This window comes from Macrosteles quadrilineatus, unplaced genomic scaffold, assembly GCF_028750875.1.
Source record: "Macrosteles quadrilineatus isolate MER2022 unplaced genomic scaffold, UCM_ALF_1.0 Scaffold_8__2_contigs__length_117827958, whole genome shotgun sequence".
In the NCBI taxonomy this organism is placed as follows: Eukaryota; Metazoa; Arthropoda; class Insecta; order Hemiptera; family Cicadellidae; genus Macrosteles; species Macrosteles quadrilineatus.
This window is the reverse complement of record NW_026542601.1, coordinates 38,307,022-38,326,068: the sequence shown is the minus strand read 5'-3', so window position 1 is coordinate 38,326,068 and position 19,047 is coordinate 38,307,022. Positions and strand designations below refer to the sequence as shown.

Genomic DNA, 19,047 nt, shown 5'->3' with positions numbered 1-19,047 from the left:
GAGGCAGACTATTAAAATGGTTTGTAATTATTTATTGTTACTGTGAATCCTATTTGTGTATCCTATACATGTCTTGATGAAAATTATAACCTGTTTAATATTAAAGAATTCGTTTTCACCGTTCTAAAAAGAAGCTTCTAAAGATTGATGAAATAAGATTCCATTACTGGAGGTTGGAGTGATGAATTGTAAAACTCGTTCATTGTTGTGTTAATGTGATCCTGGAGCGCTAAGGGTTGTAAGTGGTTTAAGGTTACACAGGGATGTTAGGGCGAGAAGGGGATATTGGATATCTGATCAGAATATTCTCAAAATATTTATCACTCTAGAATTGTTCATGAAATAAAATAAAATTGTCAGTCCCTCCAGTAAATTTATTGCGTATCGTCACTACTGAGCTCTATAAAATACTTTGGTTTATATGTATGATTATAAGTTTTATCTATTATTATACAAAAACAAAGTATTAATACAGTGGACATGTCTTCATGCTAAAACGTGAAGTATTGGGTGTACAGTAGTACTATAAAGACTGTTTGAAAAAGATAAATCTGTGAAAAGACAAATTTGCGATTCAAATGTCAGCGTCATCGCTTCACAAATTAAAACCGAGATAATTCTGTTCGGTCAAGTCAAGTTGGTATGAATTCAGTTCCAACTTAAAATTTCGAGCTCATGTAAATTCGATTTGTTTCTTTAATAATGTCTTCAATTCGATACTTCATCGTGATTGCTTTGCGTAAAATATTTATCAAAACGTATTTTAAATATAAGTAAAAGTATGATTAATGCTATTTATTCTCCAAATCAGCCAATAAATGGTCAACATCTGGTAACAGCATTTTAAAAATGTAAATAAACTAAGATGTCCTGTATCTGTTTTCAAATATATTCCAATGTAACCATTTTGATTTGCCACTAAAAATGACGTGATAGGCTGGGTTAATGTTTTTATTTAATCCCTTTTTGTGCAAACAACAGTTGTTATTACCTTTACCTACGACTGTTTTTTAAAGTAGCCGTTTCAGTACAGTTCTTAGAATTGAAAAGTATCTCATAACAGCATTGTTTACTTTCATAACAGCATAGTTTTACTCATAACAACACGGGTAACGGACCAATGAGGTTCAAGGATTGAGAGAGGAGAAGCTAAATTGTAATGATTCGAAATTCAACTAATCAGCTGTTCAGGCCAATTTAATTGTTGATTGATGCAATTAGTATTTGATACAAGTTTCGTTGCATCACTGTCAGTGGCAATTAGAGGTTATAAACTAAAACATAACCTCTCTTAGAAGCTATGAGGAGTGATTTTTAGTAATACACCGTCGTAAGTAAAGTACGCAACTCGCGTAAATAGTGTTAACGACACTCGTAGAAGTTTTTAAGGCACTCGCCAAGGCTCGTACCTTAAATTTTCTACTCGTGTCAAACTACTATTTCGTGTTTATGAGTCTTATTCAGACATTATTAATTATAAATGTTACCATGTATTATTAATTTTACTTTAAATCGTGTACGGGGGGAAGCTACTGAAGCCCTAAACTTCTCACCTACAACCTATACTACTCAAACTTCTGTACTTGAAGCACGTCTGGCTTAGGCCATTCAGCAAATACTTAGTTAAGCTTAGAAAACAATAATGTAAAGCCTTTACATTCAAATGATAAATTTTCCAATTAGGTATGTTCTGACTAGTTTCATTGTCAAAATATAAAAGGATACAATATAGTAAGTGAATTAAATTGTATTGTATGTAAGCTATTAGATAACCAATCGTGTTTTAATATTATGCACAACAGGTAACCAAGCATCACTGGATTATTTCCGTTTTAGGTTAAGGCTAGGTATCAATAACAAATTAATTTTTGGGGTTAGTTAAGTTATTGACGAAAACAGGACTCAAGAAAAATATTATATTATTTTTAAAATATAGTGCCTTTTATTATTCATTGAAAACTGAAGACTGTTCCATTAAAGATGTGAGCTAAACAAAAAACGTTTACACACTAGGTTGGTAAATTTTACAGGATTAATTATTTTATTGAATATTATAAATTGTGTGTAGGCCTATTATTTATATAGTCATAGTTACAATATAAACGGCAACGTAAATAAAAAAAAAAGATCAGAGATAATATGTGTTTATTTACAATTGTACAAGTAAAAGTAGAATAGATCCTTCTGGGCGTTAAAAAATATTGGAATAAAAAATAAAATCAATCACAAGGAACATCGAAAGAATGGAAGTAGCACCCCTGGCGGCAGAATCGCTCAACACGCTACTTGCCAACATCCGGCCACCGCCTGTCTTGCTTCCGGTGATTATTGTGTTAACTTCCGGTGACTCACAACCACCCTGCAACATGACGCAGTACAGAACATGGCTGTTTGTTCATGCAACATGACAACATTACTGTACCTTGTTTGACTACCTAGAAATATTACAAATTATTATTCAAAAATATATAAGTGGTTCTTAAAAACTAGATTACCATATGGCAATGTTTTACCAAATAAATTGTCAACTTGAGATCAATATGGGAAACATAACGAGCATTCAGGATGAAATAATATGTCTTAGTAAAAATACTAAACATGTTTGAAACTTCCCTCACTTAAAAAAAAAATTCAGATGCATGACACGACGAAATATTAAAGAGGTATATTTAACAGTCAGTATTCACAAGATACCCTGAAGGAAAATATTGTTTTTCAACATTATCAACTCTGGATAATTACGTGTTCAAAAGCATTCAAAGTCCTTTATGAGTCCCAATTAGTGAGGACGACAATTCTCTAAGCAAATATAATTAAGAACTCGAGCAAATTCAACTATATGATTGTACAAATATGTATAAAAAGACTTTAACCAAGGACACGACTAGGCAATCCAATACCGTAATAAGGGCTGTAAGCAGTCTCGGAACAAATAACAGAGTTTGAATTATTGAGCCTTCGATGGTTTACGCTGATAAAAATTTCTGGTTTTATTAAATGTGGCTCATTTTTTCAACCAAAGCTGAAAGAACCGTTTCCTGGAATCTATAGCATTGTCACATAACTAGACAAACCGAATTTTACAGAAACACTTTGTTTGAGACCCATTTAGTTATGTCCTAAATAATAACTCTGGTGGACGAGCTAAACTCGTTTTAGAGCACTGAGATTCTGCCTCCAATGTCATGGGTTCAGATCCCACCAATTATCAAACGAGTTTAGTGATAATAATGGCACAACGGCGCAACCCTCAAGACCTAGCAATGTGCAAGACTGGGGACTGGAGCCTATCTTTATTTCTTCTTGCTGTCTACCCCGGTGGAACTTTTATTGGAGGAATTAGAAAAGGAAATACTTACGCTTTTAGGTAAAGTAATCCAAACTCTCCTATAGTACTAGAATGTGAAGGTTGGTTATGAAACAGAAAACGTTTACTATACAACTTCAAATGGGGAAAGATGATCTTTGTGTCCGTGACGAGACGTACTAAGGGGGTTAAAAACGGCATTTTGTGGTTGGAATACAAGCTTCTGATAACATTTCTCAGAAAAAAAAAATAAAAAGTCACAATAAAAAACTGAAATTTTCAAATGTTAATACTATAACACCTTAAGTACGTTACCGTTTGCCCGTGTTTTGTCTCGTTCCGTCTCTGACATCGCTTGCTGTTCCCCTGCTCTCCAAGGCAGGCGGAATAGGCGACCGCATGGGGAATGAAGCTCTGGTCGACCGTCCCTGTGAACAGCATGGTAGCCTGGGGACCTTGGGCGTACACCGGGACGTCTTCGCCCCCGTGGGTGGCCCACTGGCGCGGCGCGGCGGACCCGTGGACGGCATTCACCCCGGAGGAGTTGTCGGTGCGGGGACTGGCGTGTCCGGGCCCGTTGCCGTACAGGAGGGTAGAGTAGGGTCGTCCGTCCACGTCGGACACTGAAGTATCGGCGCCTGGATAATAAACATTTGATTATGTTTAGTCTCAGAGAAGTAAGGTACGGAGGAAACACTCAATGGTACAAGTGATGTCTAGCAATGTCCTCATGTAGCCCTCATGTACTACAAGGCTCACGGTGAAGGAAGACCCTGTGCGATCAGGATTCCCCCACAGTGCTCGCCATTCGGACTCTTCACAAGTCCGACAGAGCTGAAAGTGCAAAGTATTCCCGTAAGTGTGTTTCCTCCGTACCTCGCTTCTCTGTGGTTTAATCTGGAAACAATTTTGGCAAAATGCCATCTTATCTAGATCTGGAGCGCACCAGCCATAAATAATAACTCTAAAAATATTTTATTATAATACTTATATTACAGAATAACGTGTTTAAAGTGTCAAAAAATTATCCATTACTGTATTGGTTTATGTATTGGTATTATAAAATATCAGTTTTAACCCCGGTATTTTTTGGGCCATCGATTTTAAATAAAGAGATTTAGTGTCAAAATCCAGTAACCATCAACCTATAAGCTGATAAATTTAAAATTAAGTATAATTTACAAGTTTAAAGATGAAATTATATAGCTTATCTAAAACCATTCTAAATTAATGTAAAACCCCTTAAAATGAGGGATCATTAACAAGACATTCGAACCTGAAGATGTGGTGCTCCATTTTTGTCAGCCCGAAACCGCTGTAGTTAATTATACTACAACTTGATCGTTTTGACAAAAAAATATACAGCTTAAACCTTTATTAAATACTTTATGAAGTTAACGCAATAAGGAAACCTATTTTAAATGTCTCTGATATTGAGCTAGAGACAGAAATTCACGGCAAGCTAACAGCGTATCTCATCAAAACTGTTTACTCTCAAGCGGTAAAATCTGTTTAAATAAATATTCCTCAGGTAGCTCCAAACTGTATTGTTTACATTATTCTACTCGAACTCAAACTCCAGCATAATGTTAATGTTTCATTGAGTTTGTGTTCGTAATATTTAACATGAATTCTTTAGGCTTATTCGTTATTCAGCTAATATGCAATTTTTTGTTGATAATATTTTATTAATGCATACTGTATTTAGCTTTTTGTATAAGTTAAAATAGAGCAATGTTTAAAGTTAACAACTACACAGTTTTGTGATAATTTGTCAATAATAAAAAAGTTATATATTATTTTTGTATATGATTACGGTTTAATTTCTTCAAACTGTAATTGTAGCCAACAATGTAGGCTAATAATTTTACAAATTTTGTTCCTTTCAATAACAACATTTTAATAGTAACGAATTATAAGTAAAGATTCATGAACAACAATGGACTATTTTCATGTGTAAATGCTTTAGTTACATCAAGTCGGATATAAAATCTCTGTGGCAAATAGTATTCAAGTAGAATATTTGCATTTTTTTAACTACTATTTGATCCGCTAGAACTTTTCAACGAGTAACGTCATTAATATTTGTAAAATAACTTCTAGTTCAGGAAGTAAAATAAATTATAATTTAATATGTCAAACTGTTTATAATCTGATTATAAATTGATCAAGACTTAATTAAAGGTTAAGTTGGGGGAGCGAGCTGGCGTAGTGGTTAGAGCGCGGGACTTCAGTCCCTGAGGTCCCGGGTTCGATCCCCACCAAGTCACCAATGGATTTTATCTAAGTGATAATGCCGCAACCCCTAGATCTAGCCTGAAGTAATGTGAAAAACAATCCCAGGCTCGTGCCTAGCGTCCTAGGACAAAAAAAAAATAAAAATAAATTAAAGTTTAGTTAGTTTGAAACACGAATAACATTACGTCCACTTACCCAATATTGGGTTGCCGATGGGTGTGTTTAGACCGCCGAAGGACAAGACGTGGGAATGGTCTGAAGTGACGACTATGAGGGTCTCTGAGGGGTCGACGACAGACAAAACCTCCAACAACGACTCTTCCAGCATCAGAGTCTCGTCCAGGGCCCGGTAAGGGTTGTTGTAATGATGAGCGTGATCTATTCGTCCACCTGCAAAGGTAACCAGCACGACGTCTAGATCTTTTGACCTAGGACGTTTGGATCTAGTCCGGGTGGACTAAACTAAACTCAAACTAAACTCAATTACCTAAATTATTATTGGCCGCCTGAATAAGGTTAATATTGGCCCCCTGACAATATATTGTACGATGACGTTTTTAAGATGAAGTTTGCTTTATTAAATCTCGTAATATTACGAAACAATTCTATTCTTATAAAAGACTTAACACACTTACTCTCAACAAACAGGAAGAATCCTCTAGGATTTCTCGTCAGTATTTTGAGAGCTGTTCTGGTCATTTTGGGTAATGATGGATCACCCTCCGGTCCGACATTTCTGTTGGCCTCAAACTCCATGTGTGAATAGGAAAACAACCCTGAAAAGTAACATGGTGTTACGATATAATATTCAATAACAGGAATAATATAACATTGGAACTGCATTTATGAAACGTTTAATTATTTGTAAACAGTTTCAATTATAGTAGCTGGAATATCTGAAATTCTATAAAGTCCTCGGATGCTTCGAGCCAGATATGTATATCCATAGAGGACAAGTAGATCAGAATATGTGTCATTACTTTCTAGTACTTTTCAAAACATATCTTTAACAGTTGCTTAGCATATTTTAAACTAGCGTCCTCTACTTACCTAGAAGCCTATCAACTTTATCCAGCTGAAGCTTATCCAGAGTCCTCGTATTCCACACATATTCTGCCCGTAGTCCTCTTCTTCTCTTGTCCCTCAGCCAATCGTCTATCAGGTTTCTACCGTCTAGACGTCTTCCTTCCTGGCCGTCTGGTTCTGGGTCACGTGACACCTTGGGGAGCCAATGGCGTCGTCCTCCTCCCATCACCACCTGGACAATTTTCACAAGAGATTATATTTCAATGGCATATTTCCAGCTGTTTTAGTTTTAATGTTTTTAATAAATAATAAAGATCCAGAGATTAAAATATATTGTTCACCATTTCCTTATAGGACATCATCACAAAATATCATTTCATCATACAATTCATTAAAAGCAGTACTTAATTAGTAGTGGCTAAAAGTTTAGATATTTTTGTGAATGGCACTTTTTCAGTCATATTGTAATGAATATAATATGGCTGAAAAAGTGCCATTCATATATCGAAGTATAAATATTGAAATCAGATGAGCAAAGACTTTAAAAATACGTGTTCCACCTATTTCACGTCAAACCTTTACCTCCTTACGTTAATTATTTACTGAGATAATAAGGTAGTTTAAAAAGTTGGAAAATTCCATTACAAATGTATGTACACCTAACTAACATAATAATTGGAACAAATTAATGTTCCCTTAATGTTTAATCATTAAAATTGTATTAATAATTTCTTCTTTATGTAAAACGATTTATAATAATTTCGAACAGCATATAATATGTAGCATTGAAAATATTATAAACATGTTTGTATCAATCCATTTTCATCCCACCGCGTAAAAGCTTATAATGGTTCGAAAAAGGAATATTAGAAGGAGTAAATGGGTTACAAGAAGATTCCATTACTTGGGTCGGGAACGTTAGTCGACCTTTGTTATGATAATGCAATGCTTCAGGCGGCCTTCTTAGGACTTGTATTGGGTTTAGAAATTGCTTCAACCTCTGAGATGTTGAGGCTCTTCAAACTGTAATGTTGTGAAGGATAATTGAGATTTAGTTTTGAAAGAAGACGTAGTATTTCAAGAATTATTGTTTCAGTTTCATTTAAACATTTGTAAGTCTGTTTTGTCATTACAATTTAGGTTTGTAATCACTCAAAAAGATTAATTAACAATTATTAATAATCCGTAAACGTAGGATACTTCCTTAATTGTCTATTGTATAACCTACTAGTATTTGTTTAGCTTAGTTTTTTGCTTGATACTTCGATAAATCAAAACCCCTTTTCATTTCATGGTACCACAAATCTAATAACTTCTACACAATTAAGCATCCCATTGTATGAGAATTATTGGTATAATTTGTGGTAACTCGTTTCAATATGTGTATAATTAACACCTTCAAACGAGTATTTATGCATTTTCATTTCAGAGATTGATAATGGAAACAATGAATTGACATTTATAATGATTAATTATATAATTTACAATATTATGTTATTCTCCGTTCACAAAATTTAGGCGGTTTGAGGGGAAACGATTCCATCTCCTCCGCCTCACCGTAGCTTTAAAACAAAAGCTGCCGGCTGATGAACTGATATATAGTTAAGTATTACAAGTTGTGGAGGGACCCAGGAAATCATCCCCTTAACCACAAAACTTTTTTAAACGGACTATAATCAAATATATACACAATTTAATGGCAAACGGAATCCAAAAAGATAGTTAATTTCTTTAAAGTCCCATTAAACCACGTCATCTGTATAACTCAACACACGTTACTTTATATTTGTCTACTTACATGTATATGTCTGCCGGGGTCATCTTCTACTAGTTGTCTTGCAATGTCTTTGCAGGACTTCCTAGAATTCTCAGGCACCTTGGAGTCATCTTCCCAGTAGCGGCTGGCCGAATGAGCGTAGAGCGCTGCTGGGGTGGCGTGACTTACCCGCGTGTTGGTGACTAAACCGGTGGCTTTACCTGGTGGAGAGAGTTCTTAAGTAAAGAGAGTTGTCTAATCATCAACCCTTAGCAATATGGGAGTGCCCTCGAACATGTACTTTAATTGGCGTTCAAAGTAAAGGTACTCTCATATTACTAGGGGTATAAGAGGCATATTTTAAATTAGTTTTTAAATAAGTGAACACCGATTAAGGTGGGCGTTAAAGCAATGCTTGCACTATTACAAGATAAAAGGTATTAGTATATACATTGTTTACTAAATTGCGAACTTTTTCCATTCATTTTGTACTAGAATACAATGAAACATTTTAAAGATATTATTGAGAGCCTTGAGAGGCAGTATAATTGCAAACTACACTAAAAAAAGTGTACCACAATCTGTTGTTTCGTAGAGAGGTATTTGATTAATATACATTTTCTTGCTTAAGTAGTCGGAAATATATGGCTAAATGTTAATTGGTTGTTCTAAACGTATAGTATCCAAATAAAACATAGCCTCAAATAAAGTAAACTACAAAAAGAAATGGGGCCCCACCTGACTTAAATTATTTGAAAACTAAATACAAAATTATGTAATGTCAACAATTATTATTTGTTTTTGTAGAGTATATGAAGTAATGATAACTCTAATTATTAAATTATTGCTGATTGTATAGCCACATCTATCCATAAACATAGATTTCCACAATCAACTACTAGGTGCTCCTAGTGTCTGTAACCAAATATATTCAATAGCAAACAAAGTCCAGCAAATAAACATGCTAATTAAATGGGTCGCACTAATTGGCAAACGCAATAAAGCTCATTGTATTGACTGCTCGTTTAATCACGATTGTTAAAGCTGATTTGATTCAAACAATTAACCTTCTATTTAGGTAATGACTGTATTATAAGCATTATTTGTTCACTTATACGACAAAATGATACATTTCAATTACTCTACAAAGGATTCAAACTTCTTTTACGTTAATATTGTCTTCATTACGTTTGGTTCCAATAATACTCATTTACGTTTAAACATTATAAACGTACTTTGAATCACAATTGGAATCAAATTATTTTTTATAAAATTTTACTATTTTTTCCTCAGGATTGGTATCACTTTAACGTGGAGGATTAACCGAACAAAATTTCTGATTATACCCAAACTAACAAAAACTGGTAGAAAGTTAAGTTTTGCAAATATAACATATTATAAACAAGAAATCATTCGGTGTCCACTAAGATATACACTGTACAATGAGTGGATCATTTTCGAATTTCGTCATAAAATAAACATCTTATAACACTTAAAGATTATAAAAATAGACATCACTCTGTCCCCGAAATAAAATCAATTTAAATTCCTTCCTGAAATGTGCTCATTTCGGTCAGGCCAACTATGCATAATTAGGTTTTTGTGCAGTAGAAAATAAACCATACGAAGTTGTTAAACAAAAATATATCTGGACTTTTTCGATAGAATATATACGTTTTGTAAATATCCTATTTGGGGAAATAGGTGTACTGTATTTCCTCAATGGTTAATTTAGTTACTAAATTAACCATTGAGGAAATACGCACCGGTATAGCTGATTTCAGCTGATTTTCAAGTCCCGTATTTAAAAATCACAACAACTCGAGTAGGCCAATTAAAAGCGATCAATTTCGTTAGAGTGTGACCAAAAGACACGAATGCAGTTAAATAACATAATAAGATCCAACACTTGTTCATTTACCTTCTTGTTGAGCCCAGTCCAAAAGGGAATCCACCCTTGAAATGAAGCTGGACGTGCAGTTTCCAAACTTGCCTCTCACATCCAACCCTACCGTTTCCAAGTTGGCCTTCACCCCGCAAAGTAGTGCTGTAGCACATGCCGAGGACTCCCCCACTTGAGCATCGAGGTTGTACGTCTGAGTTGAAACAAATTATCTCAATAGAAATATATTCCTCTATTGTCTCATGGTCTTAAAAGGGCAATTAACATTATAGGGAAGGATTAGGTCAATTCTAAATGCATCATTGCTTGATTACAATAAAAGATATTGCCCACCAAGATATCATAACTGTTGTATTTCGATAGAATTAAATGTTAGGTGCCATCATTTGTTACGATTTCTAACGGACTGCGTTGTTTTGTTTACGTCAGTCATATTAATTTGTGAGAGCTGGTTCCAAAAGTTAAAGTGTATAATACAATACATAGTATAATATTACTATACTATTACTACTATTACAATATCTATAACTTTTTATATTACTATATCACTAATTACTATATATACATCGCTATTACTACAGTATATATAGCAATATCAAAATTTGAACGAATTGTGTTTTTGGCCTCTAGGGACATCAAAATGAAAATGTAAATCGGTCCCTTGCTAAAGTCTTAAAATGAGACCTACGGTAATAGCTACTTACCTAAAGGGAAATTCGCTAAAAGTGTTTGTCTCAATTAAAACTTAATTAATAACCCCTTTTCAATATGTCATGTTAAAAATACTGAAAGGTGTTTTCCTAAAACTACCTATAGCCAATCCTATGATAAGTCTCAAATTATGTGTTGAACTTTGTGTAAATTGCAATCTCACACAGTACAAAAATTCAAATTTTAAATAAATTTAGTTTTATAACGTACACAGATACACAGTTTTAAAATATTGTTTCACCTTAGCAAGGGCTAATGCTGGAAAGTTGTCCCAGGCAAGATTCCCACTCTCCCCAGGTCTGCCGTGTCGCTGACCCTTGAATATTCTGGCGGCAGTTAGTGTAGGTAGCCCCAGGCCATCCCCCACCATCAATACTATGTTCTTGGCCACATCCTTGTACTGATGTGTCTCCAGCAGACGACGGTCCAGCGTGGCGCGGGCAGCGGAGAACCAGTAGTCCCTGTCTGGGTGCAAAATTAGATTTGGTTACTGTACTTGTTATCTATAGTGCGGTTAAGGTTATGTTTTAATGATGTTTATGTTTTGCATTATTACTTGATTCCCGTACGTAGGACGGACCAACATCTAGTTGTATTTAAATACATGCTAATAGAAAAGATTAACTAAAAGAACTGAACACCTGTCCGGGCGCCAAATTTGAAAATTAAACTTACTATCCAAGTATAATAAAAATCATGTTTCAGTAATCTATATTTATTTGTTACTTTATAAATTTGGTAATAATCCTGTATGTTATGTTAATTTAAGATTTTTGGAAAATATATAAGATGGTTAGGACCAGTGAGGAACTAGCCGAGGTGAACCAGCAGTCCCTGTCTGGGCGCCAAATTTAATAATATTACTTGCTTCCGAGGTAGCATGGTTATAATTCAGTTATTCAATATGAAGATTTTAAAAATAGATTTTTAGAAATTACAAAATGTTTGTGTTATTATTATGAGTTATGGATCAATCTATACATGTTCATGCAAGCATTTTTTGTGGTTTATTATATTATTATGTATATGTAATAATTATATTAATAATAATAATAATTATTATTATTGAAATAAGTCAATGGCCAGATTTTTTAAAACTATTTTCTGTATTTTTCTAAATATAGTTTAAACAATCATACAAATTTTATTTTTGAAAAATTTTTCTTATTTTCAGGTTTATAAATAATAAATAATAGCCAAATTTAAAAAATAAGTTTCTTGAAAAAAATTTTATAATCTCACTGCCATATCCCAATAACTTCTAATTTATTGTATTTAAATATGTCCGTTATTGTTCTTATTTCCATGTTTTTATTTTTCCTGTTTAACGTACAACATTAGACCTTGAGATATAAATTACAAAATCTGAAATGACTTAGCTCATTGTAATTAAACTAATTAAAGGAAATTTATTTTGTTAAAAGATACAAACAGACCGTAGCAACCATAAATCCAAAAACCATCGTGGAATTTATATTATTTCATGGATAAGCCCCACTCTCAATCCATTTAACCGCGGTAATGGTTTCTCACTAAGAGTAATGTGCACTAGCAATCTGAAACAGCTTATTGTGGAATTGGAAACTACTCCAGTTGTAACTGCACAAGATTATTCTGACACAAGTAGCTTACTGTGGATTTAGCAAAGCTTCCATGCTAACAATGTATGATTTGTTTTTTGAGTGTGTATACATGTAATCTCATTTGTTATTATTGTTAGTATGACGTATGGTTGCAACAAAAATTATATAAATTCATTTTAAGGTTGAATCCTAAATGAGTTATAGTTTTAATATTAATTTTTTATTTGTTTTAATATTCATAAAAGATTAAGTTTTCATGGTAATAATATTATTTAAAGAAAGGGCAGTTTAAAATATTTGTCACATCGTCTATTCTTTGTTATGAGCTACGATTAAATAGATAATAGAAATGATTTCGGCTTTATCCAATAAATATATGCTGTAACAAAAATAACAACTACGCTATTATAAATAAAATTAGTAATGATTTCATAAAGGTTTTTGAAAATTCAAGACTGCAAGTGATTTTTTTTATTTACTAGATTGTAATTCACATTTGTATATTTTTCCATTTATTAACTTCCTACTCACTTTGTCATGATACATTAAATAGCTGTGGGTACTTACTAACGTATTTACAAATCTTTCCTCAAGAACATTTACTACCTAATAAATTACTAGAGTACAATTTGTAGAAGTCAATTAGGCCTTAAACCACTAGTTTGAATATTCGGAATCAAACTTTGGTCACAATTAAAGTTAGGTCCCACAAATTCAAAATACAATTAATAATGAACCAGATCTTCTTAAACCAATAGAAATAAACTGTAGTTTGCTCACGAAAACTGAGAAAGGATTTCCAAAGTATTAAACATAAATGGAAAAGCAATATTCCTAGAAAACTATTGTATAATATATTGTATTTACTCACGTTTTAAATCCAATTTTGGATATGTTTCAATGCGTTTATAAATTGGTTTGAAAACATAATTGCAATATTCTATCATCCGATCCTTGTTACGAATCCTACATCAAAATAATAATATTATATATCATATTGTATCAAAGTACAAATAAAAGTTTCAATATCATAAGCTAGAACCAATAAGGAAAACCCATACCATAATCCTGTCCTGATACGCTGAACGTCACGAAAAGATACAACAACAGCTGCAAGTTTAACTGGCTTGTCATCTCTCCATGTTGGCGTTTTATAGTCTGAATTTACGACATTGTTCAATATACATCACTCTTTTGTGTGGACAATTCTTGAGTCCCCACAAAATCATTATTGTCGTCGCTAAGTCATCCTGTAAACAAAAAATATTTGTTTGTTATTTAGATAGAGATGCTGTAATTAAGGTATTTATTACGTACTAGTTGCTTTGCCTGTTCTTTGCTACGGGGTAAAAATGCAGAAAAGAATAATTTGGTTTTTTAAATCTACAATAAGGAATAGTTACAACACGCTTATCAGGAAACATTTATAGACAAAGCTCAATCGTACTTATTGATTATTTAAATGGAGATCTCTCTATGTATTACCAGCATTTTATATAGTGTATTGAATTTAAAAATATTAAACCATGTGTTGCTTGTTGTATAATTATTATGTGTATTCTTAATATTTTTCAAATCAAACATTTCGCCAGTCCATTTTTGGGATAGTATCAAACAGGAGTTTTAATATCCCTTGGTTATTAATAGATTATAACTACTAAAACATGAACTTACACATTACTTACACTACCAGGAACAACGATGAAATATAGGTTTGAAAAGTAGTACGTATTTTAGCTAGGGTAAATGCATATAAATGATTATGTAATAGCTTGGTGAACCTTTTTGTAAAAATGTACGTCAAAAGCATTTACAGAAAATCAAAAAGGTTGCAACAAAGTAATAAAAGTAACATCCGTACACAGTAAGCACTATGCCAGATTAACCACTAAATAAGGAAACAAATTTGGAGAATGCGGAGTCTTTAACTTTATCACTTAAGTAACTTGAATGGACTTAATCTATTCAAAAAGTTTACTTAAGTGGAAATGGAGTTTTCATCTTCAAGCGATGTTAATTTCTTATTCCCTCACACCTAATTTGCTACAACTCTAAATTTGTCTCCTGGTTATTTTAAATCAAGCATAAGTGATTGTACCAAGACAAGAGCATTAAAAGTTTATGTATTGAATAATAACAACACATTCTTTGTAGCTTAATTATGACAAAATTATGTATGTTTGTATCTTTTAGCGATATATATATATATATATATGTATATTCTCACTTATCTAACAGGACTCAATGTAATCCATTTTTTCTATATAATAATGATCCAACATGACTTTTCATTGTTATTATAAGAAGTTAATTGCTTCAGCTGAAATGCGTTTTTATGTTGTATCATACAAGGTTTAGTCTTATTGGGAATCCATTGTGAATAAGAATGGACATGGTGTTTTCGCAAGCTCAAAGAGTATGTATCGTAGAATAGTGAATAAAAAGTAAATAATTGGTTTTATTGCAAGAAAGGTTTGAAATTATGTTTCCATGTGTAATTCCAGGAAATAAATCTAGTATTTACATGCTTGTTAAACAGAATACCTCATTCTTAGAAAACAAAAAGAAAACATAGGCCTGCAAGGCATACGCATTTACCTTGCGAAAACACCATGTTACGTCTTATTACTAATAGATTCACTATTACACTCAACAATGTTTGGAACAATGCAAAGATGCATATTAGCTGGTCGGCAATAAAGTAAGTAAAGGATAGATACATGGATAACATAGTTTACGTCGCATTAACCGTCTTAGGTTAAATAACTAAAATAAAATTATAATTTCTGAATTAGAATACTCTGTAAGGGTTTAGTTTTCATTTATTAAAACGCCCTACTTCTTCAAAAAGGAGTCTACACATAAACTATAAGTGAATAGTTCAACCAACTAAGAAAACTAAGAAATCCGTATGAAACAATGTTTAAATAATAAAAGACAAAAATATAGTTTGACGGATTTTTTCATTAGAGCCTAGCTAAGCGACACAAAACTCATTAGTTTTACAGATCGTAAATACAGCCTCAGAAATGACAAAAACACAGCCAGGCTCGAAATCCAATCTTCGTTGAAGCAGGTAAAAAGTTGATTGGTCACACCTATGAGTTAAAGTTCTTATACTTTTTATTGGTGTTTAAACTCCCAGATTTATTGTACATAAAGTAGAGAAACCATTTTTTCCGTTATGTTACTTAACATTTAATACTCAATAACATGTCGTATGGCCTTAGTAAGTTGTTGTAAAATATATAAAAGATAACATTATGCTCACGTAAGAGCCCTTGGAGCGTAGACAGACATTCTAACTCATTAAACAATAAAAAAAATTCAAACCTCAGATGTTAAATAACTCTCTCAGCGGCTGTTTGAAATTAACGAAATTATCTTTGCTCTTATAGTGGGCAAATCCATTATGGCCGTTGGCTTCCATGGACTCCCTTAGAAAACAAGTCAAAACTATAAAGAAAACTAGCTGACCCGGCGAACTTCGTATCGCCTAAGTTATAGGTTTCCCCTAAGACAGACCGATGGAAAGAAAGTACCGTTACGTTTAATTTTCAAGATGATCTCGTTCGCATCGCCCAATCACGTCCTGGTTGAAGTTCGTTCGCTACGCTCACTCACCTTTGGGTTGGAACTCGTTCGCTACGCTCACTCACCTTTAGGTTGGAGCTCGTTCGCTGCGCTCACTTGCCTTCAGGTTAGCTCGTTCGCTACGCTCACTCGCCTCCAGGTTGAAGTTCGTTCGCTACGCTCACTCACCTTTTGGTTGCAAATTAGCTGTTGTCATAAATGTAAAAGAAATGATAGTACTGCACCCTGTTGGTAATCATTGTAACTTTAATGCTATTGAACATCATAGAACAGAACCAACTTGTTTAATTGAAACAGCTGTTAAGATTCATTAATTCCATTTCTCATAAGGTTAACATGGGAAACTCCAGAGCCACTGGGGCGGAGCCCTTTTAAGAATTTCGAAACGGGAAATAGTTTACGTCCGATTCGCATACCTACAGAATTTACACACCAAATTTCATAACGATCGGTGAAGTCGTTCCGGAGGAGTTTGCAGACAAACACTGTGACACGAGAATTTTATAAAGAAAATTTATAATCTCACAGTGGCCCAGATATTTAAATTATAATAACGTTGGTGTTTGAAAATATATTTTTGGATGATAACTAACTCTTCAGTAGCTGTTTGAAATTATTATCCAAGATGGCCACTAGCCTCAAAGGACTCTTAAAGGTGAGCTTTTTCTCACATTTTCCTCAATAGAGTCATGTACTAGTTGGTATATAAATTAAAAATCTCACTCACATTCCAGAAATATTTGTTAAAACCCTCCTCAGGTTTAATGTAAAAAAACTTAGAGATAAATTAAATTTGATCCTTGTTAAGAAGTTTTCTCCACAGCACTAGACGTTGTTAAGGATGTCTTGTGGTCTAAGTGAAAGACTGGAATTTCTAATACTTGTTTTTATTCACTCTCCTCTTTATCCTTCAACACCAGTTTTTATATGAGTAAATATACAATCATGATCTTCGTTCCGTAGTCCTTCTAATACGTCCTTGGTTTGGCGTTGGATTTTACGAATAAATAGAAAATAGTGTAATTTTTCGGTGAATATAAAAATATTATTAGTTTTTCGGTTGTGTAATTTTGTGATGAATGAAGATTTTTCTTATGTTACTCTGTAGTTACTAATAACGGGATGCCTCCATTTGAGGAGAAAATGTATTTCATGGTTGTAAGTTGGTAATCTTTACTGACATATCAGTTACAACCGAGTTTCTTTCCGCTCTGCAATATTGCCAACTGTTTCCAATCCTCTCGATTTCCCACGAGGCTGTATCATGCAGGGTAAACAATTGTTGAATTGTGTGTGTATAAGTCAATATATATATATATACTGCTTCATGAGTAGATCTGGCTATTGTACAGTGCTTCCTGTCATTGTAGGATGTACATATTTGCAAGTAATATAAAAGAGAAAATATCAAAATGATTATTCTAAAATAAAAATAGAATATTATTTAGGCTAAGGAATTCCAGTTTTTCAACAACAGCATATTTTTCCTTATGTTTTGATCATTGAAACAATGGCATTTCTATTGGTATTACGATAGAGTTTACACATTTTTGAAAGTTTGACATTGAAAGATATTATTTAACTTGTTTTCCATATTTAAATTATGTATTTATAAAAATAATTTGTGCAAGATCTTTACAGCTTTGCTTAAATATCCACAGCTGAATGAACTATGTGTTTGACGCTTGAAGAACCGTCCAAAATGTGTTGAAACGAAAATGTAAATGATATGTACGATAGCAGGATTTAAAACAAACAATAAATCTTTGGAAATTTCTATTAGTAAGTGAACTATTTACATTCAATAACAAGCCAATATGAAAACTATTATTTAAGACTTAAAGGCTTGTTTCTAACATAAAAACTGTAACAACAATTTCGCTCAACATCAATTGTGGCTTACATAAAAGCTTCGTGGGGATGCAAAAGCTCAGAAAGGCAAAAAGTGACGTCAGTAATTTTCGTAATGACAACCCTGAAGAGAACGAATTGTCACTGCCTAAATGAACATTTCTCTTTCTTGACAAGAGACCATTTAATTAGCTCTAAGATACCTCTTTCAGTTGCAATTTGATTCTAAAAGGTATTGAAATGTGTGTCGTTTGATCTGGATTATTAATTTGTCATTATTCTCATCGTATGCTTCGGTTGCCAATGGGAAAAATGAAAGATTTATACTAACAAACAAACTTTAATCACTTTCATAACAATGTAATTAGGTCTTAAAAAAATTTACCGATTATTGTCGTGCATTTAGATGCTGGGTTATCACCAGACTTAGTGTAACTATAATATTACTATTAATGTAACTATAACTATTGTTATCATTTAGGAAACTGCTCACTCGTTTATGGACCTGACTAGTAAAGCACTTAAATATGTTTAATTTCTACATATCAACACATAAATAATATTTGTTGAACAGAAACATAAACAATATCATTAAAAAATAAAACAACAAATAAAACTAACGTCGTATTTTCTAAATTTTATACAACGTACATTATAAAATTTTAAATAATGATGATTGACAATTTATTTGATAAGAGAAAATTCAAATGTGTATAAATATAAGAGGGTGTTGTTGTTTATATATATTAATTGTTAATTGAATGGCAGAATAAGTAAACCAGTGCAAATCAAATGCATCCAAGAAAATTATGTTTACAGTCTATTCACAATGTCGCCATTCAAAGGAAAATTGTGATTATACTACTTTTCGATGTTTTATTTGTGTTTCTGAGTAGGTAAGCAATGGCAAGACCAAGAAGCATACGGTTAAAATACTTACGAATCACGAAATTTTGCTTTTAAGTTTGTTTTTGGGTGTACTGTTGCTAATGGGCTAAAAAAATACATAAATAAATTAAATTGTATAAAACAGAGCTATGTTAAGGAGAATCGGAACGTTTAATGGTGAAAATCCAGC

The 19,047-nt window shown here is 33.0% G+C and overlaps 1 protein-coding gene across 2 annotated transcripts in view; it reads right to left on the bottom strand.

The window, feature by feature from the left end:
- Positions 1-2,134: 2,134 nt before the first annotated feature.
- The window catches only part of LOC129000851 (alkaline phosphatase-like), a 31,064-nt gene continuing 14,151 nt past the window's right edge, over positions 2,135-19,047 (bottom strand). For both annotated transcript variants that reach the window (XM_054427899.1, XM_054427900.1), the window contains exons 2-10: positions 13,586-13,774; positions 11,183-11,406; positions 10,249-10,423; positions 8,370-8,548; positions 6,596-6,803; positions 6,181-6,321; positions 5,741-5,935; positions 3,623-3,945; positions 2,135-2,359 (exon numbers count right to left, since the gene is read on the bottom strand). In XM_054427899.1, the coding sequence (XP_054283874.1) occupies positions 2,192-2,359; positions 3,623-3,945; positions 5,741-5,935; positions 6,181-6,321; positions 6,596-6,803; positions 8,370-8,548; positions 10,249-10,423; positions 11,183-11,406; positions 13,586-13,658 (1,686 nt within the window). In that variant the 5' untranslated portion in view covers positions 13,659-13,774 and the 3' untranslated portion in view covers positions 2,135-2,191. The remainder of the gene's footprint in view (positions 2,360-3,622; positions 3,946-5,740; positions 5,936-6,180; positions 6,322-6,595; positions 6,804-8,369; positions 8,549-10,248; positions 10,424-11,182; positions 11,407-13,585; positions 13,775-19,047) is intronic.